This window comes from Dipodomys ordii, unplaced genomic scaffold (assembly GCF_000151885.1).
Source record: "Dipodomys ordii isolate 6190 unplaced genomic scaffold, Dord_2.0 Scaffold36, whole genome shotgun sequence".
Taxonomy (NCBI): Eukaryota; Metazoa; Chordata; class Mammalia; order Rodentia; family Heteromyidae; genus Dipodomys; species Dipodomys ordii.
This window is the reverse complement of record NW_012267252.1, coordinates 2,489,977-2,517,307: the sequence shown is the minus strand read 5'-3', so window position 1 is coordinate 2,517,307 and position 27,331 is coordinate 2,489,977. Positions and strand designations below refer to the sequence as shown.

Sequence of the window (27,331 nt, the reverse complement as noted above, 5' to 3'; positions counted from 1 at the left end):
CATATATAGAATAGCAAAGGCAGTTACAGCATTACTATTTTGCCTTCCATTTGTACTTAACAAGAATAAGAATTTATATTGACAAAGTACCTGCTCCAAAACACTCTTGTCACTAATCATGTCCTGAACTGTAAGGACAAAGTGATGGCTAAAATCTTAGCAAACACGCCCCATGTTTCTTTCCTGTGCCCAACCAAGAGAAGCATTTGTTTTTATAGGTCAGCCTTCATAGAAGAGAATTGAACACTAACCCTGATTGGGGGAGGGGCAGGGATGAGGAGAGACTTATTATTAGGATGGTGACATTGGTTCATTTTGTTTCTATGGTATTTTCTGGTGTATATGATCCAGTTTAGCAGAATGAATATGTCAGACAATGGCCAGCCCTTCTCGCCACTTGGTGTCAACAAATATGGACCCCATACTGGTCACTATATGCAAATCCCAGTATAAAATCCAAGCCTTCAGTCTTTTTCTCCACTGCCTCTGTCCCCAGTGGGGTCAGGCTTGATCACATGAGGCTCGTTTTCTCTTGTCCTGAAACTCCCTCACATACCTTGTCTACCTTTTTGCTTCTTTAACAGCCAAGGACAGAACCAGCTTCCATTCCAGAAGATGAAGAGGAACCAAAATTTTTCTCTCTTCCCAGACATTCATTATTTCATTATTTGTATTTCTACTCTCATGCCCTGACTTTGAAGCACAACAATCCACCTTGGAGATCTCAAGGTTAATGTGATGTCAATGGAAATAGACTTAAAACTATGAGCTATAAGGATTCTTCTTACTTGATGGTTCTTACCTTGTATCTTAAAAACCTGCAAGGCTTGAGTATGGGCTTTGTGGAGCCTTGTCCAGACAGATTTAGTGGACCTCATAAAGCCATAGACAGCATATTCTTTACCCCAAAAGTGAAGCATGCAATTTTGGACTATTCCTTTAATCCAATTTTTGAAGTTCTGTGTCAGTGGCCGTAAGGTCTGTAGATTGTGCTCTGTTCTTCTCAAACGTGAGGAGAGGGAGGGAGAGGGACTGGGCTAATGAGCTATAGCCAACCTTTTTTTTCACCAGGAAGTACCATGAACTTAGAAGTGCCTACATATATAGAAAACCCTTCTTTGATGACCCCCATCTCCCTAACTGTGGTTGAGTTCTGGCTACATTTGTCCTACACAGGGCAGATTGATGGACAAAATGACTTTGGTCATGCTTTCCACCAGTTACACATTGTAGCCATTTCAGGTTCAACCATGTGTGCCAGATTGAATTAAATGGGTTTTTTTTTAAGTCTCCCAAGCAGGAAAACATCTTTCCCTGTTTTCTTTTTCTTTTGCATGTTTGTTAATGAGTGTCTGCACAATAAAGATGTGGTCTGTAGCTTCTTTTCCGAGGCAGAATCCAAGCTGGCTCTTGTGGATTTTGCTGCTACTCTGATAGAACTTAATTCTTTAATTGAAGCAGCTGCAAACTAATTTGCGGACAAGGCAATGTTCCCCAGGCTTTTATAGAGCTGCCTGAGTGGAGACCACCTTTACTCATGGGTTCTGAATCCCTTGAGCTTTTGTCCGAGTGGCTTTTCCGAACGATTCCTCTGGGGCCAGTCGACTCTGGTTGAGTCTGCTAATGATCCCTCACTGCTACTCTTCATGCTCTGAAAAGTGCTAGCAAAGAGATCACACTGGGCAACCTCTCTTCACCTATCCTTCTAGAGATTTCTATATAGGCAGCTTCTATAGCCTGCCCAAAAGGCAGTCAGGGTAAAAAAAAAAAATCCTTTCCCCAAAGTACCTCAAAAGTTTAGACTGTAAAAGAGGACAGTGGTATCTGAGGAGAAAAATAACCCTGGGTACTCCTTTGCCTGCCAATATCCGATGGATACATCCATTCAGGAAGGAAACATGGAGGGGGGATGAGAGTCTCAAGCTACAAAACTCTAGATGTCTTATTCACTTTGGGTTAGCTGAACAATGAGCTTCTCAAGCTATGGGACTGTGTCTTAGTTGTTTCTAATGCGTGTGTGCATCCCAGGTGCTCTGCTCAGCCATGACAATGAGGATGAGGATGAGGATGATGGCTGAGGATTGGTAGGAGGGTGCTGGTGGTGGTAACGATGATGGTGATGGGGGGTGGGGGTGGAGGGTGGAGGAAGATGGTGATAATGCTGCCTCGCCAGAAAGTCCTTCCAAGACAGTATCCTTTCATGTGTAGTCCAGGCAGGACTTTGTCCCTGGCTTAACTAAGACCTTGGGACATGTATGTAATCCCCTGCCTTCAAGGACCTTCAGATAAAAGTGTCACTACTCCTTGTGAGATGTGTCTTTTCTGCCCACTTTATCTACTGCTTGCATTTTCTCTCATAGATATTTTATCCTCGGCTCATTCTCTTTTGGTTGTTTCCTTGTGTATGTTAGGTGCCCTATCGACCTTGAGACTTGTTTTCTGTATTCACTGATGGTCCCATGAGTTTACTGGGCTGTGATACACATAGGCACTGGTGTTGACTCATGGCTACCATCAGGAGCCACATCACTGAATAGCTCAAGTGGCTCCTACTCTCCAGACACTGGGCCACTCCTTTTTAATCTTCAGCCACAGGTGTTACTGCATTTTCCAGATGACAACCCTGAGGCTTAGAGGGAAAGTTCCTGGATGGTGATAAAGTTGAACTAGAAGAGAAGCCTAACTTCTATTACTACCACCCAGGTTATAGTTTATAAGATGACTGAGACGAGGCCTTCTGAGGAAAAGCCTTTCCACCTGCTGCCTTCTTACCTGAAAAAGCCTTGTCCCTCAGCGCAGGCTTTCCCTCCTGCCTCCGAGCTGCTTCTGAACATCGCCGGGGGACAACCAAGAATTACACACAAGAGCTTCTGTCATTATTGTTTCCCCCCTGTATTCTTTATAGTTGAGCCTAGAACTAGAAATGTCTCAGGGAATCTGGAAGACTTCACCGAACTTAGGAAATCTGGGAATACGAGTAAGAAGCAAGAGATTCCTTTCTGCATGTGTTTCTGCCTGCTGAATGCCACCTGAAGTCCACATTTGGGCAGCCTGTTCTTTATCGCTTTTCTCTTCATTACAAAGTCAGTTGATTGCCAATGCTGGTTCCACGCCGTTCTTCACAATGTGAAGGCCTCCACAATCACTCTCACTCCTGGGGCTCCTGGCTGAGGCTCTGAATTTATCACCTGCATAGAGCAAGTGCTCCTCGGACTAAGATCTGAGTTTGAAACCAGAGTTTTAGACTCTAGGAGTCCTACATGTCAGATCTGCTCACTCATTCTCATATGCTAAACAGAGACATGACAAAAGGCAACAAAGGAGATTTCTTATATAACAGAGCCATGTCCTAAATGAATGAATAGTGGTGGGAAGGAGAAAATACAATCAATGTTCTTGAACTAAAAGGCCAGGTAGATAAGGAATGGTAGAAGCGGGCAATTCATACTAAGACCACTGGCTTTCCTTCTCTAGCTGCCACCAGTGGAGGTTATTTCATAATTCTGAAAAGTCAAAAGTGGGTTAAATAGAATTTCTTTCCCTCTAGAAAGGGAAGCAGAGAATGTAGTTTTTAGAAGTTCGGAACATGCTTCAGTAACATGGGAACTTTCTGTATCTGGCTTACAGATCTCTCCTCAATCCGTTTTCCTTCCTCTTTCCCTTTCCTTTCCCCTCCTTCCTCTCCTCTCCTCTTGCCCTTTCCTTCCCCCTTCCCTCCCCTCCCCCCTCCTCTCCCTCTCCCTCTCTTCCTCTCCCTCCCTCTCCAGAGGAGGCTTCCTTCTCCCTCCTTCTTAGATCTGGCATCCCATCAACATCCAAACCAAACTCATAATCTTTCCATGTCCTTCCAAATTCTTCCTTACCTAGTAGAAGAGTAACTGATTGAGTTATACCTGTTCTCACCACTCAGTTACCTGGGAGTTTTATTTTATTATTTATTTTTCTATTGTGAAAATACCATACAGAGGAGTTACAATTACATGGGCATACCCAGGAGTTTTAGACTTTAGAAGTCCTACAAGAGGCTCACTGGGAGAAAAACAGTTGAAGTTCTATTGTCTCATGTCAGTGTATGCATACTACCCAGAGCAGACAATGTTGGGCCTACTGAGCTATCTGCAGAAAGGCCTTCCAGTGCTCAGGAAAACCAGGATCAACAGCCGCAGAGTTAAGCTCCCACATTCATTGTGTCTTCAACCAAGGACTCAATAAAAACATAGACACACAAGTAAAGTGGCAGAGTAAGGCATTTGGCAAAGATGGGGGAAGGGGAGAATACACAATCATCCAGGTATCGGTAGCTCACACCTGTCATCCTAGCCACTCAGGAGTCTGAGATCTGAGGATCTTATCCCCAATTAACTATCAAAAAGAAAAAAAAATCAAATATGCTGGAAGTGGAGCTGTGGCTCAATTGGTAGTACATTAGCTTTGAGCAAAAAAGCTCAGGGACAGTGCTCAGGCTCTGAGGTCAAAGCCCCAGGACCAGCACAGAAGAAGACAAAGAGGATGAAAGAAGGCGAAGTGACAAAGAAGACGACAAAGACAAAGGAGGGGGAGGGGGAGGAGGAGGAGGAGGAGGGAGGAAGAGAAGGAGGGAGGAAGAGGAGGAGGAAAAAGAAAGTATACTCTTCAGTTAGCTCAAAAGCAAATGTGGTTAAGAATTTTAGTTTTATTTTTTCTCGGATTTGGAGAGTGTGAGAGGAGTTCACAGTAATGATGGTGGACTGGCCACAGGGATATGAGAGATGGAGATTTGGCAGAATTTTTGGAAGAAACCTGTGTATCTACAGCACAGTCATCCTATGGTTTTAAGTATATGTAGGAGATGTGAGGCATATTCATAAAGCCTTAAGTAGAAGTTTGTTGAGCAAATGTCAGGCTAAGGAAGCCTGGGGTTCCACTGTGCAGGTGTCTCCGTTTGGTTAGAACATGGCTGGAGTCTTCCTGCCTCTAAGGAGAAATCCTAGCCGCAAACTAATCACAAATTACCCCCAAGGAGGAGTGGGTGGGAGGCACTAGGGAGGAGACAGGGCTCACAGACGTCTCCTGGGACCTGACTAGATGACTAGGCGTTGGGGTGGGTTTTAGTATTCTTTCCCTATAGCTAATCCACTTCAAAACATTGCACCATTGTCATTTCATTCCCATTTAACCCAGAAACCCTCCCATCAGCTTCCGGTCAATGTTAATTTGATTCTTCAATCAATCAGAAAACCTATATTGAGTTCCAACATCAAGAGCCATAGGAATGCAAAAATAAGAATGAGGCCAAAGGAACTTCCAACTATCTTTAAGTTTTCAAGAAGCACACACACACACACACACACACACACACACACACACACACACACAGAGGACATTTTCAGGGTAATTTAAGATATAACTGGGTACATCATGGAAAATGTTCATGAAGCTAAAAAAAAAGGTCTTACAAAGAATAAAGAAAAAGCAACATTTATTACTTTTCTAAATGAGACACAATGATAGATGTTTCTACAAATACTATCTCATTAAATCCCTCTCAGGACACTGGGGTTTGAAGGCAATAAATAACTTTCAGAATCTGAGTATCTATCTTTCAACTCTAAGCAAATTATTCTCCACTTTTGTTTCTCTGTGACGAGTTCCCTGGATTCCTCTGGTCATTAAAAGAAAATTGTTTCCTCTTTGTGAGTCCTGACAGAGGCTCTACTCATGTGTGAATTGGGGGGGAGGGAGTTGGTCACATTTTACAGAGTTGTTTTCATGTCTTGGTGTCCCCAAGTCCCTTGAGGATAAAAAGATGTCTTGTGTTATCTTTGCATCCCTGAGGTGGAATGGAATACTTGCAAAACACTAATGTATGCTCAGAAAATGTTTAGGATGGATTCACAGTTTTTACTGGGTTGGGCCTGGCCCCCTTTTTCCCTAGCTCTGTAATCCATTATCAAGGATCTGAGGACCATGCTGTGCAGACAGCCCAGTCCATATGCTGAAGCCCCACTCACATATCTATAAACAACTTCCCCTTGGCCCCTTCTGACCTGGTCATCTCCGCTCCAGAGCAAGGATCTAGCAGAATTCCAGGTCTTGAAACAAGATTCTAGTATGCAGCCCATTCAAGTCTGGCAACGAGAAAGACATTGAGCCAAGGAGTCTGGGGTTCTCTTTCCTCAGAGCACAGTCTAGAAAGGAGCAGTTGTTCAAGCCCTTGGATCTGTGGGATTTCTGCCTGCTGAAGACGGGAATAATAGAAGTTTGGCCAGAGGTTGGCCGTCTGAAGTGGAGGCCCCCTTGACTAGCTCTTGATTATTAGAAGTAGTAAATGTGAATTCAAAATAGTGAGTGATGTATATCAACACAAAACACGTCAAAAATATATAGTGGACTAAATTCACTAAAAGCAATGTTTTTCAAAGAACAACAGAACTAAATCTTAAGGACATGTCATATACATTTTTCCGTTGTTGCTCATGTGCTATTTGATCTTTCCTTTTCTCTTTGACATGTTGTTCTTTACTTATTTCTCCTTGGAAGACTTTCCTCTCTCTAGGCTTTGGTGTTATGGGCCTAGGTTTGGAGGAGCTGAGACTGAGCATATAAGGGAACCACTTACCACCCCTTCTTCCAGAATCAAGGATTTGAGCTTTCTCCCATTTCCTGTTCATCTTTTATATCTCCTCATTTATCCATTCCTATCAGGGTTATCTCCTGAGAACCTCTCAAATCCCTGTTCTCTCAACGTTAACTTCTTTAGTCAAAACTATGACCATTTTCCATACACTGGTGGCTTATGCCTGTAATCCTAACTACTCAGGAGGCTGGGATCTGAGGATCATGGTTCAAAACAGCCCAAGCAGGAAAATGTGTGAGACTCTTATCTAATGAGTCACCAAAAAGAGCTGGAAGTGAAGCTGTGGCTGCAGAACTAGCCTTGAATGAAAAATCCCTGAGGTACAGAGTCCAGGCTCTGAATTCATGCCTCAGTACCAACACAAAAATAAAGCAAAACCAAACAGTAACAACAACAGAAAACCTCTACAACCATCTTTCTTCTAAATTAGCCTCTTTTTTTCCCCCGATCTATTTTCTACACAGCCATGAAAGTAAATTTACTAAGTGTAAATTGACTAATGGTACTTTTTCTGTTAAAATTCTAGAATGGCTTATTTTTAAATGGATTTTAAAATGGATTATTTTAAAATGGATTCTAAAATAAACCCTTAGGTCCACATAAACTAGCTCTAACATCCTCTTGTTCACGTTGGCGAAATTGGCCTGCACTGGGATTCCCAGACACATAGAACTCTTTCATATCCCAGGGCCTTTGCACATGCTTTTCTTTTTGCTTCTGGTCCCCATCCTTTGCCTCCTTAAATCTTACAGGTCAGTCTGGTCTAGACTGGATCAGAGCCTTGTTATTGGACCTTTTAGAATCCTGCCCTACTCCTCCACCACCCTGGCACACTGACCTTCATGAATGGTCTAATTCATGGCTTGTGTACTTGCTTGCTAGGTTATAGGCTTCGTGATCTTGCTCACTCACTACTGGGTCCTGAGTGTCAAGCACATAGCAGCTCTTTCATGGCTCCTCACTGTGAGCAAGTGCCATGAATAGGGCAATCTTCCATAATGGAATTTCAGCATCACCCACAAGCACCTGGCTACAGGCTTTGCTATGATCCATTCAGAGCTCAAGGCTTACAGCTCAGCAATCAATCCTGTAAATTCTACAACCCTCTGTCAGTTTCTCTTTTTTTCCTATTTATTTTTGTTTAACTCATTCCATACACTGCCTTGTCTAGGCTTTCAGACAGCAATTGACTTTGTGACAAATACTAAAGAAAAGGAAAAGATTTAAAACCTCTGTCACTGTACTGTCACCTGCTATTAGTTTCTTCCCTCCAACTAATAAATGAGAACTATTTTCCTTCAACTTCTTTCTCATGGCTGATACATTTGAAGAATGTCTGTGACTCTCTTTGTCCCTTGCAAATTGTAATGCATCCTTCCCATGAGGAATTTTTTTATTATTGGCATAAAAAGGCATGATTATTACTGTCTGAAAACTTCTCATTAAAGTCCATCTTTTATCCAGTGTTATTTTTTTTTGGTTTTTTTTTTCTGTTGTTAAATGTATGTAAGTGTTCTTTATTTTTTTCTATCTGTCCTATGCATAAAGGTAATTTTCTTATGGCTTCATGTAATTCCTCCAAGAAATATTTAGCATTCATTTCATATGTTTACTTTTTATTTATGCCTACATATGGCACATTAGTTATAGTTAAAGAAAAAGAGGAAAGAAAAAAGGAAAAAGACAAGGTGAGAGAAAACAATTTAATTCTTCTGAGAGCTGGTTTTCATAAAGAAGAGATAACAGCAGAGAGAGTAAAGACTTTTTTGTTGTCTTTTTTTTTTTTAGTAGAATCAGTCACTGGTGCCTCACACCTGTAATCCTAACTACTCAGAATACTGAGATCTGAAGATCAAGGTTCGAAGTCAGCCCAGTCCAACCAATCTGAGAGATCTTATCTCCAATTATTATCTCCAATTAACCAGAAAAAAAATCTGAAAGTAGAGGCATGGCTCGAGTGGTAGAACACCAGACTTCAGGGAAAATGCCAAGTGAGAGTGTAAGACCCTGAGTTCAAGCCTCACTACCAGCACATACACACACACATACACACACACACACACACACACACACACACACACACAAAGTTGGATAAATATGGAACTGAGGGAAAATCAAAGATGAAAAAGAAATCTGAAGTAGTCCATGGAGCTAAGTCAAGACAAAAACCCCTGCCATCAGCTGACTCACCAATCACCATCCTCCACTCCCCTAAGAGGCGATGACAGAACAAGAGCACATCTTAACCCATCTCTCATTGGACAAACTGTCCACAGAGATAGCCCATAGGTAGATGAATGCTCGTATCTGCCTAAAGGAATCTCTCTGATAAACAAATCAGACTGAATTTTTCACTAGCTATATTTTAAATATCATATTTGGCCAATACAAAAGATCATCTAGGGGGCTGGGAAAGGTGGCTCAGTGGTAGAGTGCTTGCCTAGTATGCAGGAAGTCCTGTGTTCGATTCCTCAGTACCACACATGCAGAAAAAGCCAGAAGTGGTGCTGTGGCCCAAAGGGTAGAGCACTAGCCTTGAGTAAAAGAAGCTGAGCAACAGTGCCCTGACCTGAGCTCAAGCCCCAGGACTGGCAAAAAAAAAAAAAAGACAATCTATTCCTACAATTAATTGTAAAGCAAAATAATGCAATCAGGATGTGAGAATCCACCGCCCAGCCCCCACACTGAAACATTAGTAATAACTTCTGTCTATCTGAGTTCTTTTACTGCCCCATTCCTTGACTGCTCCTACCCACCTGAGATCCCCATTATCTTAAATGTTATGCTCAGTGATCTATTACAGACAAGTACAGCACACACAATTTCATTACAATATATGATTGCTTTAAAAGCTCACTTGAGCTCATTATAACCTGGAATTCTGAAAGCCAAAAACAAACATTTGCCATCAGTATACAAGAAATGCACAGCCATTACTTAGATCACAGGTCATGTGATACCTGGGCTCATGGCCCTTAAATTGGGGGTAGAGGGTAGAAAATGAAGTCTCTCTCTGTTCAGTGGTGTGCACTTTGGGGGAAGGAAGTGCAGACGTTCTTCACCCATTCTATGCATAGAATATCAAATGGATAGCTGTGGAGAAAGGGAGCTTGGCAGCACTTTGAAAGTGCTTTCTGTGGACATGGAAAATCAATCAATCTGCCAACAGAATAAGCTTGAGGCTTAACACTGGGTTTGCCTTCTTGCTGTGCTTACTAAGTATCTACTAAGAAAAATCCTAAAAACAAAATGTTTTCTGATTTCATGCTTTGAGCTGAAAACATGTCCATGTTTTCGTATGTGAAAGATTTATTTTGGGGTGGTCATGGTAGTGCAAGCTACTCAGCAGACAAACATAGGAGGATCATGGTTTGAGGACAGCCTGGGTGAAAAATAAATCATCGAGACCTTATGTTGACAAACAAGCTAGACATAGTGGTACACAACTCTAGTGCTACCTGCTCACAAGGTAGAACTTGGAGGATCACAATCTGGCACCTGCCCAGGCAAAAAAATACAAGACCCTGTTTGAAAAATAAGAAGTCTAGTCAGTCGAATGTATTTTTGTTTCAGACCCTATCAGAAACAAAATAGGGCTGGTAGTGTGGTTCAAGTGATGGAGCATGTGTCTTATCAAGCAAGCAGCCCAAGTTCAAACTCCAGTACAGCCACACACAAAGAAAAAGAAAAGAAAGAAAAAAAGATTCTATTATTATTAGGGTAAAAATCTATAAAAATTTCCTTTTATGATTTTATTGTTTTTTATTAAGATGTAATTGAAATATGAGGGCGTTTCATTGTGATATTTATATACAGACATACACATACAAACAATATACTTTGGACCAATCCACCCCCTCTACTCACTTCTATTCTTCCTCCCTTTGTCAAAGTATTTGATGGGTTTCGTTATGCTGTCTCCATAAATAGATAAGATATAGATAGATAGACAGAGTTGGTAAGTGATATAGATAAATGAGAGAAAGATAGCATACTTCAATACTCTTTACCTCAGTTTCCTCCCCCTCCTCGGATCCCATCATGGCAGTTCCCTTTTTACATTCGTGTCCCATTACCACCAGCATCATCACCATCTCCATAGCCATCTTCCTTCCTAGCCTATCCTCCATATATACGTGAGGCTATGAGACATTTGACTATTTAAGCCTGGCTCATCTCACTCAGTGCCATAGTGAAAGGCAAACTGTTTTTCAAGTTCACAGATGTGAGTGTACAAGTCACCGTTATCCCTTCAGAGTAGTGACGATTATCTAGTAGATCTCTCTGCAATACTTTTAGGCTCCACATTAATTATTGAGAATTAAACATAATAAATATCTTTTCCTGAATGTGAATGACGTGTGTGACACAAAGATCATAGTCATGCCTATAGGCAAACTTGAGAGCAAGCCTATTTAGCCTTTTCAAATCTCCTAAATAAAACCAGATTCTTGGGGATCCCTTGCAGTTTTATATGACTTTGCTTTTCTGCTTGAGAATATTCTGTATAGGGAAGGAAGGAAGGAAGGAAGGAAGGAAGGAAGGAAGGAAGGAGGGAGGGAGGGAGGGAAGGAGGGAGGGAGGAGGGAGGGAGAGAAAGAAAAAAGAAAGAGAGAGAGAAGGAAAGAAAGAGAGAGAGGGAGGAAGGATGAAAGGAAGGAAGAAAGAAAACACAAGTATTTATCGTAAGACAGTAGAACAAAAGATAAGGAAAGAACAACTTGTGAATTAGAATTCAAGAAGTACAGGTGCATTTAGCTTATATGTCTTCCAATTACACTGAGAATTGTAGGAACAGACATTAAATCCCAGAAACTTCCCTTACTGCAGTAAGAGTCCCTTCTAGCTTACATACCTCTAACTGTCCTGCTTTTTAGCTGCCTGTGTCATTATCTAATGTGACTTCCTGCTTCTCAGAGCCAATGAAGTACTAGTACAGACATTGAAAGCAAATCCTCCATGCTCTCATGAGTTAACCACTTGAACGTTTTGTGACCTGAATTGTATCTATGAACATTCTGAATTCATTTTCACATCTATAAAATAGAAATAATCCCTAACCAGAGGAAGGATTATACCACGCCAGGGTAATAATAAAATAGAAATAATCCCTAACCAGAGGAAGGATTATACCACGCCAGGGTAATAATAAACATTAAGGTTATCCAACATTTGAAACTTTCGTTACTTTTTAAAACACATGTTGGGCTGGATGTGTGCCTCAAGTGGTAGCTAGGGTGCCTGACTAGCAAATGCAAGACCCTGAGTTCAAACCCTAGTATGGCTTAAATAAGTAAATAAACATAAAGTCATAAAGCAATAAGGCAGAAGTCCCATTGGAGTGTGATAAAGGGTTTTTTCCCTTCATTGCGGTTTTTCTTTGCTTTTCCTTTTGTCTTGTTCATTCTTTTCTATGTTTTGGGGAGAGTAAGGAGAGGTACAGAAATGGAGGGACAGCCGGGCGCCCGTGGCTCACGCCTGTAACCCTAGGTACTCAGGAGGCTGAGATCTGAGGATCACAGTTCGAAGCCAGCCCAGGCAGAAATGTCTGTGAGACTCTGATCTCCAATGAACCACAAGAAAACCATAAGTGGCGCTGTGGCTCAAGAGGTAGAGTGCTCACCTTGAGCTGAAGAGCGCAGGGACAGAACCCAGGCCCAGAGTTCAAGCCAAGCCCCATGACTGACAAAAAAGAAAAAAAAGAAAAGAAATGGAGGGACAAAGGGTGAACAAACGAAGCAATGGTACTCACTGGACACTATGTTGAAAATGTACTATATAACTTGTGGGTGAGATGGGAGGGAAAACCTGGGAAAGAGTGAGAGAAGGGATGACATTGTCCAAAAAGAAATGTCCTCTTTATCTGATTGTAACTATAACCCCTCTGTACATCACCTTTAGAATAGCAATAAATATTCTTTTACAAAAACAATAAAACACAGAAATAATAACCAAATGAGAGTACATTAACCAAATAACGTTTCCAATGACATAGGTGATTGGCACTGATTAAACATATTACATTTTAAATATTAGACTATATTAAATAACTACTTTGGGTGACTTAAAAGTAATTAAAATAAACAGTTGAGTATTCAGGGAAGATTTGGAGCTACACGTGTGGCAAAGGGGCTTTGAGATTTTTGTTGTAATTTACACAAATCACTACAAAGTTTTAGGCAGCTGATATTCTAAATGATCACACAAGGAGAAAAAACAAAGATCATCAGGAGGTATGCCTGCCTGGAAAGATTCAGGCAGAGATGAGGCAGTAAATAGTATTTCACTGGATTCCTGAATTAGAGGTGGGGTATGGGAAAACAGGAATTATTCTACATATTGTGCTACAAATCCATTAACCCACAGTTGATGGTAAGAGCTTACACAATAGAAATGCAAATGGAAATGTTTATATGTGTATCAAATACAAAACCAGAATGCCATACTGGCAAATACAACAGAAATTGGTCCCTAGGCTTTTGTACACTCAGATACATTCATTTGGGCATAGAATGAGAATTTATTAATCAGGTACAAATGGAACCTAGAATTGCTAAAATATAGTCCTTTAGTTTTGAATTATCCTTTTCACTGTACAATATTGAGGATGACCGAGGATGACCAAAAATTAGCACCCCAACGTTTGCCTTTCTGGCCTTATGATCATACCTGAGAATCCTGGGAGATCTTTAGTCTCCCTCTCTCTTTCTAGTGACAGTATTTGGAGATTGTCATGTTTGGGCAAGCCTGAGAGCTAGAAACCTACCATTCTATACTTAAAAGGAAACATTGAGCCAGCATGGAGGTAAAGGTAACAAAGCGAGAGGAAACACAAAGCTGAAATTTCATTTGTATAAAAATGGATTTATTTGTATACTTCTCTGGTTCCCCACTCCTTGGCTCTCCCCATTGGGTTCATAGAACACATCACGTGAGACAGTGCCCGGGCCCATATATATCATCGCCCCTGAGTGAGCCCTCCACTGGGGGAGCATGTGATACACAGTAGAACGTGGTTTTTGGCCTGTATCTTTGTCACACTTTTCCAGAACACCTAAGTGATGTTCCCTTCCTGACTCTCCTCCTCTCTCTTCTCCTCAGGACTACTGGCTCTCTCTCCTTTACAAGCGCCTGATTGGCCCCAAAGTCCTGGCAGTACACGTGGCTGGACTCCAGCGGAAGCCACGGCCAGGACGAGTCATCCGGGACAAACTAAGGATTTATGCACACTGCACAAACCACCACAAGTAAGTCTTCACAGAGAAGGAACAGGAGGGCCACCCCCATGGGCTTCAGCCCCACTTGGAATTTCATACCCATGGGGACTCCTTCATGACTTAACCTCTATTCAGTAACCTTCCTTAAGAACTGCCTCTCAATTTTTTTTTAATTTTTGCTATACTGGAGTTTGAACTCAGGGCCTCGCACTTGTTAGACAGTGCTCTATGGCCTGAGCCATACTCCTAGATCTGAAAACCGCCTCTGAAATCACCATGCTCTCCACATGTGCTGATAAATAGCTTTTACTTTTCTCAGGATTCATTTGTAAAAAGGTTCTTAAAGTACAGGCTGTTTGTTCATTTACTTACTCATCCAACAAATTTTTATTGGGCATTTTCTCCGTGCCAGTTGACGTAATGCCCACCAGCATTTTTTTTCCTTCCTTCTTTCTTTCTTTCTTTTTTTTTTTTCTGTCTCCTTTGGTTTTGTTAACTTGTGCCTGGGCCAAAACAACAGGCCAAGCCTCACCCCAGGAGGCACCCACAGAGCTTGAGGAAATAAGGCTCCATTTCAAAGATGCTTGCTGCAACTACACCCCTGGAACTCAAGTCCTGGGACTGGTGCACTCAAACCAGGACCCCCTCACAAAGAAAGTTCAAGTCGTGCTGACTTGAGAGTGGTTGTCAGTTTTTTCAAACATCTCTGCTACTTTAAGTGTGAGGGGAAAAAGGAAGTGTAGGCAGGGAAGAAAACAGATAATGATCCACAACTTATCCTTCTCTTTTTGACCTGAAGCACCGCTTGTCATTAGAATTGTCTTTAACAAAATCAACTACAAAAAAAAAAAAGGAATTTTTTGTAAATAAAGTTTGGCAGATTAAAACCTTTCAACCACCAAGGCTATATAAGGGAAATATTTAAAATTGGGCCTAATGCAAAACTAGCTGGCCCCACTAGATATTTTTCTCGCATCACTTCCTGTTCAGGAGGAAGTTGCCTTGGAAAATTCTTGCTCTTAATGCAAGAGAAAACCTGGGGGCAGAGAGTGCTTCCTGCCAGACCACCACCCTGGGTCTATTTGAGCTGATCAGAGGGGGAGGGGAAACACAAAAATGCCGCCTTGGTCAGATTACACCAGATGCTCCTTTCTCTGTCCTGGAGGAGACAGGAGCCAGGCTGGTTAGTTCTACATGATAAGAATTTTCAAAGACTCCCTCTGGGCGGGGGGGGGGGGTCAGGGACATGGGCCATTTGTCTTGCCTGTAGATACAAGTACCTATTGTAGGGGAGGGGAGGCTGGCTTGGGTAGAGGCCAGAGGTTTTCAACATCCCTTTTGCTCAGCAGGAAGCTCAATCCCTTACCTGACAGACAGTGACTGTTTTATGGTTTGATTATTATCTGATCACCACAAGGCAACATTGTCTTCCTTGTCTCTGCCCTGGGACAACCACCCAAAAGGTGGACCCTGGGCTTCAAAAGAGAAAAATTGCTCTTGGCACCTTCTCTCCAGGGTGGAAAACAGCGTCTGTGGGCTTCCTACGACTGTCTGGAGACCCAAGGCAGAAATATTAGTTACTGTACAGAGTTAGCAGGATTTGAGAATCATCCCCAGAGGACTCACCCCAGTGCTGGTTCTGCAGTGACATTGTCACAGGAAGTTGTCACTAATATTCTGAGGACACCATTGTCTCACTCATTTTTTTAGGTCTAATAGAATAACTGCCATGAAGATAATCCTGTAAATGTTTGAGAGAGAAATGCCCAAGTGGAGGCAGAAGTTGGGCATGAAGATGTCCCACTGGTTTATAGTTACATTCTCTTGGCTACCTATGGTTCTATCCGCCGGACCAGAGGGTGTTACAAAGGGAGTAGGCATTCTCCCATCCACTACCATGAGACTTCAAGCTAAGGCAGAGGAGGTAGAGAAGACAACCAGAAAAATTAAGATAGAAAGCGTTAAGGAGTCCAAACTCAGGAAGGAAAACAAAACTAAGAAGTAAACCTGAAAAATCAGAGCAGCAATCCATCCTCCCATCACTTTGTTTTCCCAGTTTAAGGAACCAATAGCTCTCAGGAAGTGGAGTGTGGCTCAAGTGGTAGAGAGCCAGCCTTACGTGAAAAAAGCCAAGGAAGAGCTCAAGGCCCTGAGTTCAAGCCCCAGTGTTAACCCCTCATCCCACCACTCCTATTCTTCTCCCCCCCCAAAAAAAAACAAACAGAAATCAACAAATGTTAAAGAAGACACAGAACAAAGGGCAAATCTGCCTCCTAAGAGACACAGAGCTGCAAAATCATGGACTAGGTAGACAGAAAACTGGTCATGTCTGGCAAATGAAGTCTTGAAATACACACCTGTTGTGCTGTGTTTTAGGTATACATAAACCACAGCCCTGTGTCTTCAATCATTAGAACCATTTTAGTCATGTTTTGGGTAATAAACCCACTCCAAAAGCTCAATAGTTGGAAGCCTAGCAAAACAGTTATAGGACATGACCATGTGTAGGCTTCCAGCTCAGAATATAGAAAAATTCCCAAACAAGAACTACCCTGCTGGGTCATGTCACACATAAACCTAACAAGAAAAATGGTTCTCATTAGATCTGTAAAGAAAAGGTTCATCCAAAGATTGCAAGTCCCCTTCCTGCAGGGGGCAGGTGCCCTGATAGGTGAGCGAAAGGACAAACGCATCTGCCTCTGCCTTAGGAGCCATGGCCTGTCTGTGCCTCACATCTTCCCCAGCAGCCATAAGGAAGCACTGCTGATGCCTTTAAATTATGCATGGCTGAAGAAGCCAAAGTCACGGAATCGTCTCCAAGTGGGAATGTCAGTGTCATACTAATTGGCCCTGACCAGTAGTTTAAAAATAAATGCCCTAGATCAAAACAAAGACTGGTTGAGAAAGCATAAACTTACTAATAAAATAAGTCAAAGAAAGTAACATTAAAATATCAACTTCAGTTGCGGGGGCTGGTGGCTCACACCTGTAATCTTAGCTACTCTGGAGGCTGAGATCTGAGGATCACAGTTCAAGCCAGCCTGAACAGGAAAGTCCATGGGATTCTGATCTCCAATTAATTACCAAAAATCCAGAAATAAAGATGTGGTTCAAAGTGGTAGAGCATTAACCTTGAGCTTAGGGATGGTGCCCAGGCCCTGAGTTCAAGCCCCAACACACACATGGAAAAGGAAAGAAAGAAAGGAAGGAAGGAAGGAAGGAAGGAAGGAAGGAAGGAAGGAAGGAAGGAAGGAAGGAAGGAAGGAAGGAAGGAAAAGAAAAGAAAACCATTGATGCCTGTTTGGGAAGTACAGTTAATAAAATTGGGATGACACAGAGAAGATCAACATAGCCTCTGCACAGGGTGATACACAAATTTGTAAGCCATTTTCCATATTCAAAGCCAAAGGAACATCTGGACACCAGTGGCTTATGACTATAATCCTAGCTACTCTGGAAGCAGTGATCTGAGGACTGTGGTTTGAAGCCAATTCATGCAGAAAGTCCATGAGACTCTTATCTCCAATTAACCAGCAAAAAGCCAGCAGTGGCGGCATAGCTCAGGTGGTAGAGTGCCAGCCTTGAGTGAAAAAGCCATGCAAGAGCACAGAGGTCCTGAGTTCAAGCCCCAGTACTAGCACAAAAACAAAAACAGCTCCTGCAACCAATATGTATTAAACACATGCTACATAACAAGCTGCTTGCCAGATACCTGCTTTTATATTGTGCTATTTTCTTACATTTCCAAAATTCTGTTATCTCACCTATGTGCAAATAACAACATTAATGATGCTAACTATTATTATTTTTTCATTCGGAGAGAATTCTTACAGGTCATTTGGCCCTGTTTTCTATTGAACACAGATCCTTTTCAGATCTCCCTGAAAATCTCTTCACTGCCCCTTATGGCAGTCTTTGTATTGTGGGTCATTTCTAACCTAGAAGAGCCTAGTTTTCCTGACTGATTGAAGAGCCACCAACAGCAGGTGCTTCTCTGCTTTCTGCTCTGGAATTAACCAGTTATGATGCTGGAAGACTTAAAATTTCTCACCTTCGATCTTGTCCAGAGAACAATCAATTGGACCTTGCTGTTATGATAATGTGCCATGTGGGGGTGAAGTTGAAGTCCTTAGCCACATTCAGAACCAGTGGGAACCTGGTGTGTGTTGAAATGAAATGGAGCCATGTTGGGTTCAAGTTCGTTTATTATTGGCAAAACATGACTTCCTGTTTTTCAGGAGGAGTTATTTTTTTAAGGCTCATAAAAATGGTTCCTGAGGCTTCTTGGACATCAAATGACTCTTACAAAACAATATTTTGATGAGTTAAGTGTAAATGAATCAGAAACATGTGGATTAAATTTCCCTCAAAATACACAGGGGCTTTGAAATTAAGAGGGAGAAGAAAAAGGAAAAACATTTGGCAAAACAGAGCCTGACTTTTACCAAACTCCAACCCTTTGAATTCGATTATGGAGACGATGGACCAACTGAATTTTCAAGCACTTTGACTTTCACTGGGATTGGTCATGAACTGTGACATACCATCCTCCCTTTCTTTTCCCAGACTCCCAGCCTCCACTGGAGATGTTTCTAGAACATGACTGTTTTCTATCTGGAACTCAAGATGTACCTTCCATACCCATGTTCCACCTCTCATATTTAGGGTATTCTCATTCCAGCCTCTTCGCTCTGACTCACTTCCTCCTCCTATAACAACAGAGAGAAGATGTCAAGCAGGGAGAAAACAACCAGAAAAGATGAACTCCAGATACATAGATTGGCAGCTGGTGAGAAAGTCTCACCATGACAGAGACATCGACTAAGATAGCAGTATAGCTTTGCTTCACAAAGGGACCTTCGGGAAGATAACCAAAAGCCACAGAGACTTGACCCCACCAAGAGCCAAAAGTGGCTGACCAAGCCTTCAAACACCATTTTCTTAGGGAACAGATATTCCTCCAGGAGTACTTCTCGGTGGACAAAGAATCAACATTCTTCAGGAATCTGGATTCTGAACACAGTACACTCAGGTTGATGCTGGGATCCCTAGCCAAGAATGTGTCTTCCCAGCCAAAGGCCTCTGCTTCATGTCCTTGCCCATCTGCCAAGCAGGGCAGAGGAGATGGCGGATGCAGCCTTCAGTGCCAATTTCTACCTGAGGAGGCTCTGTGAGTTCCCAGAGAGGCTGTGAGCACAAGTCCCTGGGCTGTCCTGGTTTGTATCTCCCAGGAGAACTGAGTCAATGGAAATCAGACCACTGCCAAACAGCTTGGAAGGCTGGCTTTCCCCATAGCAATACTGCGACTTCAGGTCTCACTCTCACCTAATACTTCCCCACATCCCACCCTTCTCTCCTGAGTCTCCACGGGCTCATTCTGCCCCAGCTCTGTGGAGGGAAAAAACTCATAAACGCAAGCACATGGCGCTCCCTCTCTCTCTCTCTCCTTCACTGGCCTTTGAGAGTGTTGTGTGATACGGTCATTTCCAAAAGATTACTGCAGTTTGAATGGGCACCTGCCCATGCCTATTTAGTTTACATATGGAAGCTTAGAGTATATAATGGTGACCTCCTCCATTGCACATAGCCAAGCTAGGCAGAAAGCCCACCCATGGGGTTTACTTGGTGTTCTTCTCCAGTGATGATCAGCACCAACACAGGCTTGCCAACATCTTTCTTCAGAGCTCTGGTGACACAAATCTGCTCGAATCCATTTCTATCCTCTTCTGACTCATTTGGCTACAAAAGCAAATTCATATGCTGCAGGAGATTAAGAGGGACTGCATAGGGGAGCCATTTAATACTTTATCAGAACAGAAATGCAGGCATCCAAAAAGCTTTGAGCACAGTAACAAACCCTCCCATAGACACAAGAAAAGTCATCTGACATACAACCAGTAGGATGGGGGTCTCCTCCTCCTCCTCCTCCTCCTCCTCCTCCTCCTCCATCTCCTCTTTTCCTCCACTTCTTCATCCTCCTCCTCCTCCTCTTCTTCGTCTCCATGGTGGCACTACAAAACTAGTTCAAACCCAACTCATTGGCCAACTGAACTGTAATCTCTTCCAGGAAGCGTCCTGGAAACTGTGCTTCTTTTTTTTTAATCCCAAGTTATCATACTGACCTGCCCTTGGCTGTTCAACTCTTAATTAGCACCTTTAGAAGCAGGGTTGAGTGACTCAGGGTTCAAGGGACAGTGTCTGCAAGGAGTGATGTTTTCCTCTGGGCAAAGTCGACTTGGAGTTTCTCCGAACCTCTCCTTTGAAGGTTGGGCTGGGTCATTTTTTTTTCTGTTTCCTCTCATTAACTCATCCAGATGGGGCCCTAAGGGACCCTTTAGAAACAAAGTCTTTCCTACAGAGTGAAGGAAATCATTATAGTTTTGTGGATACACACTGAAAAAGCTCTTGCATGTAGGCATATAGTTCTCCCAGGGTTCTGGACATCCTGTGCTGGTTTTAAATGGTTCCAAAATGGTGACGAGTGTTATGCTTTGAGGTAAAACAGCCAAAGCAGGAATCAAAAAAGTGATAAATAAATTTGTCTCCAAAACCTGTTCTGCATCAGAATACACTGCCATCAAACTGAAACAGCCAAAGAAAATGGGGAGCTTTTATAACACATGTATACAAAGGATTGCTATCTTTCATAAATAAATAGTTTTAATAAATCAATTAAAATAGGCAAAGGATATGAATAGTGTTTACAAAAGAGTTGATGGAACAAAGTGGGCAAATGAAAAAATGCTGTATCCTAATGTGAACTAAAAAAAACACACAAATTAATACAACATTCATAGCCCATATTTACCTCCAAGGTTGACAGGTTATTTTAAAAGATTAGTATCTGATATTCTTGCAGGTACGAGGCAAAGAGTGTAATCGTACAGAGCTGGCAGAAGCAAACTGCTAGAAACTTTCTAGAGAGTTGATATCAATATTTTTTAAAATGTGTATGCCAGAATCAATGAGCTACACTGTGATAACAAAGAATCACCCAAACTCTGTAGCACCCAAAAAAAAACAGAACTTATTTCTCATTCACACTAATTGCCCAACAAAACTCAGCTGAAGCTCTACTCTGTATTCATGGCAATAGTATAGCCTCCATCGAAAATATTGTGAGACCAGATGAGGTGGTACACACCTATAATGCAAGTACCAGGGAGGCTAAGGCAGCAAGATTTCACTATCTCTGGAAGGGAAAATCAAAAGCAATGTAACAAACAACAACAGAAAATAACTCATCAGTCTCCTAGCAGAAGAAAACAAAACATGGCAAAGCATGGGCTGGTTCCTAAAGCCTCTACCCAGAAGTCTTAATAGTTCAGCTCATATTTCATTGGATAAGGAAAATCATGGGATCATTTTGGAGTTCATCAGAGCAAGGACATCAGATCTTCTCACCGGGAGGAGGTACCATGGGGAACAAACTTAAAAACTTAATGAGGCATCATGCAATTTACATTCCACTTGGCCTAATGATTCCATCAAAAAGCATCATCATGTAAAATGGGCATAGTGATCCCCTTCTGAAATCCAACACTGTGGAGGCTGAGACAGAGGATCACAAGTTTAAGGCCAACCTTGGCTGTATAGTGATACCCTGCCTCAAAAAATGAATGGCGCTGTGGCTCAAGCAGTAAAGCGCTCGCCTTGAGCTGAAGAGCGCAGGGACAGCGCCCAGGCCCAGAGTTCAAGCCCCATGACCGACAAAAAAAAAAAAAAGAAATGGAAAAATAATCAAAAAATGCAAAAAAGTGTTTATGTACAATGAGACCTTTCATGACAATTGACAATGGTAAAAACATTGTAAAGCAACATGATTCTGTGCAAGAAGATGATTGGCTAAACAAATGATGCCATCCTCCCGCAATTGAAAACCTTAGCATTCTTCTAGAAGACAAAGAATCTATTACAGCACGAGGACATGTCTTAGATGCTCATTAACAGAAAAAAGCTGTATGAATAACGTGATCCCAATTATATAAAAACTGATATATTAGCATGTGTCAAAGTACTTAATACATGTTTATTAAATTAATAACTAAAAAATAGTGGATGTTTTCCAAAATGTTATCCTATCTAAAGATGCTATGAGTATAGGAAATTTTCTTTCTTGCTTTCTGTTTCCCTGTACTTTTTTTTCTATTTTCATTTTTGGTAGATGGGTTTGTTTTTGGCAATCATTATGTTTTACTTCCATACTCAGAAAAATATATGCATTATATTTGCTTTAAAAAAATCAATACAATAAATTTAAACAAAACCTAAAGAAATTGGTGGGAAGTGGATTTCTTCTTTTCAGGAAACCACAGTAACAAGGCTTTCCTGTCTTGAAGGCCTATTGTGGCCAACATCCATAAAACAAGTATTCTTTTCTGGGGTGGTCCTGTTTTAGGCAGCCTATAAATTATTTAGGAGCATCTAACTAACCGTTTTGTTTCCATCTTTTCCTTTCTCTCTCTCTCTCCATCTCAGCCATAACTACGTGCGTGGGTCCATTACACTTTTTATTATCAACCTACATCGATCAAGAAAGAAAATCAAATTGGCTGGGACACTCAGGGACAAGCTTGTGCACCAGTATCTGCTGCAGCCCTATGGACAGGAGGGCCTGAAGTCCAAGTAAGTGCTGGCCTGGACCTAGCTTAGCAGCAAGTGCACAGGAGCTGAGCAAGGAGGTAATTAGAGTCATCCTCTACTGAAGCCACCATACCACCATTGCTAGCTACTAATTCACTCTCGAGCTCAGTGGGCTGAAGTAGAACAGGGTGATGTGGAGTGAGGGCACTTCAGATTCACACTGGGACCCTGGCCAAACGCCCCTCAATCCCCTTGTTTAGATTCCACAACTGTAAGGTCAAATGATGGGCAAAATATTTCTCAAGGAGAGGGTACTCCTGGAATTTGAGCAAGACAGCTCTTCATTATGCTGGATTATCACATTGCAGGCTATTTAGAAACCTTGAGAACTTTCTTGCTAAATGCCAACAGTGCCCTTGTTCATGGAACAACCACAAATGTTGGCAGTTGAGCCCCTTGTCCCCACCTGCTGTCACTTTCTGTCATGTTGTGACTCTTATTTATTCCTCACCATCTACACACTTCATGAGCTTTAGAGGAGGAAGCACCAGAAGAAAGGATCAAAAGTTCAGAGGTCAAGAGTCAGTTCTGAAGCCAAGTGCCAGTCACTCAGGCCAATAATTCTAACTACTCAGGAAGCTGAGATCTGAAGACCCCAGTTCAAAGCCAACTCAGGCAATAAAAAGTCCATGAGACACTTTATCTGCAATGAACTACCAAAAAGCCAGAACTGGAGGCATGGCTCAAGCGGTAGAACACTAGCCTTGTGTGGAAAAAGCTAAGTAAGAGAACAAGGCCCTAAATTCAAGCCCCAAGACTGGTATTTTTTTTTAAAAAAAGGTGTGGGAGGTGGTTTGAGACATGGTTCAGTTGGTTAAGCACTAGCCATTGAACAAAAGCATCAGGTACCCAATTCAAGTCTCGGTCTTAGACCAAAACTTTTTTAAAAGGTGTCAGTTCTGCCCCTTGGGTATATCTACCACTTGGTCTCAGCTTCTCCATCTGAACAGCAGAAGGAGGCCAAATGCTGGAGGCTCTGTGGCCCCTCCAAAAGTTAAATGCATCACTCTGTGATGCTCCCTTCTCTCCCTCAATCTCTCCTAGAAACTATCGGCAGCACTGATGTACCAAAGAAAGCAGCTCTCAGCAGCAGGGAGAAAGACCTGGTCAAGGGCAAGGCCACCAGCTCCCTGAGCAAGGCCTCTCAGGAAGGGTAGGGGGTGCTCTGCAGACTGGGGGCGTTCCCGTTCCATTTTTAATGTTTACCAAGTTTAACAAAGCTGTAAACTTGGAGCAGGTGGCTTGCACTCCCACAGCTGCCCGCAAATATTTGTGCTATAATTGTTCACTGTTTCACTGCAACCTTGGTGGCTTGCATTTGGCTCCCAACTGTATGTGCAATGGGGACAAAACCATCTGGGAAGTCACTTACTGCGTCTCTTTGGCCCACCCTAGATCTGTATTTTAACATGCGTCTTCATGCTGCCTACATTCTTGGCTTCTACTTTTTCTGTCTTCCCAATCCTATCTGTATCAGCAGGACCCTTTGGAATATGTTCTCTGCTTTCTCTCTGCCTTCCTATCATTTGCAACTAATATGCTGAATTCCCAGCCTCTATCCAAGGCTGGAAACGTAGTTCTAGTCCCAGCTTCACCACTAAATAATTGTGTGGTCCAGGCATATCCTATAATCCTAATCCCTTTGCCTCAGTTTCCACATCTGCAGAAGTCTGTGTATTTGGCAAGGACCCTGGCAACCCTAAAATACTCATCATGGGTCTGGTTTCTGGATGGCCATGAGTGCATTTAAGTCTCCCAACACCATTCAATATCGATCTGCAAAGTCATTTCGGGCAACAAAATCACTGACTCCTCAGCAGTGATGTGACAAGTTAAGGTCCCATAAATACAAAGATCTTAGAAGCTGGGCCTATCTATCCAGTACCAGGAAGACCATGTGAACTATGGGAGGAGACTAGCCAAAGACTTTAACCCAATAGACCCAAGACGTCAGTCTGCACTGTGCACAAGAGAAATTGTGTGCCACTCCCCTAAAAGCCTCAGTTTCCTCTCATGTGGAGCAAATGAATTGAGGTCATCCATGGAAAGTTCCTGATACATAGTGAGTGCTCAATAAATGCCAACTGCCCTCCTTTTCCTCAACTGAAAACACTAGCCAGTTGAGGAAAGGGTATCAGTCAGTCTCACTACAAATGCTGTTTAAAAGAAGATTCATCTCAGAATTTTTTAAGATAATGCTTTAGCAAAATATGTGTTAAAATTACAGTCGATAGGCATGCTGAGAATTAGAAAAAATTAAACTGTGGTGCAGGAGAAAATGGTAGTTAAAGGGCAGCATTTTTATGAGCTAATTTCCCCACCAACCAATTGTATAGACTCCAACCTATTTATCCCAGCCCTATTGCTGTCTACCATGTTATTCCCCTGCTACTGTAACCTGCCATATCAAGGCCTTGACTTACCAAGGGTGCCCCAAGTGACTGAGTCTCACGGGCTATGGGTGAGTTGAGTGGATGTTCACCCTTTGCTGCCCTGCACTTTATCTTGTCAGTGGATTAGTGAGGATTGTGTTAAAACTTTGTTAAGAGTGTAGAAGAAGGACAAGGACAAAGGGAGCTTCATTCCACTGGAATCCTAAAGAAGGACTTTGGTAAAAAACCCACTGAGATCAACGAGTACTGCCCTGTAGTCAGGGGGACCATGGGGCTAGAATCAGAAGGCCAGAATGTAGCGCCAGATGCTGCCACTTATCTGTGCAATCTAAGCTCAGATTCTTGTAAGAATCAAGTAATAATATGCAGATGAAACAAAGCCTTCTCCGCATGAAAATCCCACATGCCCACGCATCCACATACATGCAAGTTGTATTAGAGAATTTGGGATTGGAGGTAAAGACAACTAGTCTCTAGAACCTAATTGTACTACTAATTCACTGTGAAACATTGGGCCCAAAATTCATGACTCCTCTCTTGTCCTATAAGCCACTCCTAATCTGTCACCTTTTCTGTTCTATACCCTCGTCCTTCTCATCCTGTCCTCTGCCATCTTGGACTATAAGCTGCCAGTAAGGGACTATCATGTTAGAAACCATGCCATGTGCTCTGCCTACCAACTACATAGAACCAGAACCCTTTGTGGTTCTGGCTGGGGCCTCCCAGAAAGTGTGTGTTATTACTGAAGCAGACTATGCAGAAAACGATGAAAGGAAACTCGAGAAGCCATTTCAGTCTTTGCTGTCTTTTTCTTTTTCTTTTTTTAAAATAAGCTTCTGGGGCCAGATTCTGTGTTCCCTGCTACAGACTGAAGCCATATTAGTTTAGAAGAGGATGGAAAGTTCTGGAGGCAAGGAAACATGTAATTATTTCTATCTGGAGGAAGAAGATATAAAGCCAGCCCATGTTACATTCAAGCCATCAGTTAGGCATTTCTATCTTGTGTTTCAGGAGAGAGGATTGAGAACATGGATGATTCTCATTCTCATATAATTGCCATTAAGGCTGGAGAATTCGAATTTCAGAAAGAAACGGTATCTTCACGTGAACCTAGAACTTGTATGTCAGCTCTCACATAGGAAGCACTGGGTGGCTACTAATCAGACACTTTCTGGGCAGCTAAGTTCAGGGTGAAGTCTCCTGCTTTCAATTTCATGGCAAATCAATCCCAAGACCACCCCCCCCCCACTCCCACACACAAGTCTCAATTCCTTGTATAAGAGATTATAGTACTCATTGTAGAATGTCTCGCTCTAGGAACCAGAAAGAGGAGGGTACTCTTTTCTCTGTTGGGTAGAAGTTTTAGAAGCTTCACTGTCTGCAATTAAAGGATGTTCTGTATGTAGAATGCACATTCTTCAAGAGATCCCCAGAGGGAATGGGAGATTTAGTTCAGAGAAGAAAACTAAGGTAACATGAGGACTTTCTTCAGATACTACTAGGACTACATCCAAGTCTAGAAGATTCAGAATGACAGGGAGGAAAAAGAGTGCAATTTAAAAGAAGACCAGTTGCACCTCAAAACAAGCTCATTTTCTTAAGGCTCACCTGGTCTGATGAACATACTTTCTCATGGAGCTTGTTAGTGAGAAGAGGGGCAACGTTCCAGAAGTGCTCTGATTTTTCACTCAGTGGGAGGCCAAGTAGGAGAGTACCACTTGCCATCCATCTCTGAAGTTCTATCTTTCCCTCCTATTCCCCACTGTCCCCATGACGCACAGACTGTGGTCTCTGTGGACACCAGCAAAGTAGCTTCTTCAAGCCACTAAAGGACCACACAAAGACTATTATAAGAGCAAATAGTAGTAATGAAGGCTAGTTTTTCCCCAGAAAAAAAAATCCCCAGCTGTGGGCTCCTCCCTGTCCTGATTTCACAGCTTTCTGGAAGACAGCCCCATTCACACCAGGGACAATGGCCCAATTCTGGGTAAATCAGAAGAGAGGAGAAACTTGAAGGCAGACAGCCCATGACCTCATGTGATCACAAATGAAGGTACATTTTCCTATAGGGAACTGGTTCTACCTGATGACTATCTCTTATATCTCTCAGCAAACAGAAACAACATGAAGTTGAGCTTTAAAAATAAAAAGCCAACTTATATCCAAAAATAAGAGGGCTTACCTGTACAGGTAAAAGCCAAAATCAGAAAACATGACAGGCCAGATCCTAAGATGCTTCCCTGTGTCTTCAATTCTATTAAGAGGGGAAATAATCCTAAACTTAGAAAAGAAGGAAACAACTTTCATCACACTGACTGTTGTAAGATCCTGGCCTGAGGGAACTGGCAGATGCTAAGAATTCTGGGGTGGAATGACATTTTGAGGTGATCTGGTCTGTCTCTTGCCCTCATTTAGCCTGTGACTAAGCTGTCTGGACCAAAGGATGTCCAATGTTTAAAGAC

The 27,331-nt window shown here is 42.3% G+C and overlaps 1 protein-coding gene across 3 annotated transcripts in view; it reads left to right on the top strand.

Moving 5' to 3' along the window:
* Hpse2 (heparanase 2 (inactive)) overlaps nt 1–27,331 on the top strand; it is a 449,190-nt gene that overhangs the window by 403,812 nt on the left and 18,047 nt on the right. For all 3 annotated transcript variants that reach the window (XM_013017680.1, XM_013017681.1, XM_013017682.1), the window contains 2 exons: nt 13,718–13,863; nt 22,312–22,458. In XM_013017680.1, coding sequence (XP_012873134.1) covers nt 13,718–13,863; nt 22,312–22,458 — 293 coding nt within the window. The remainder of the gene's footprint in view (nt 1–13,717; nt 13,864–22,311; nt 22,459–27,331) is intronic.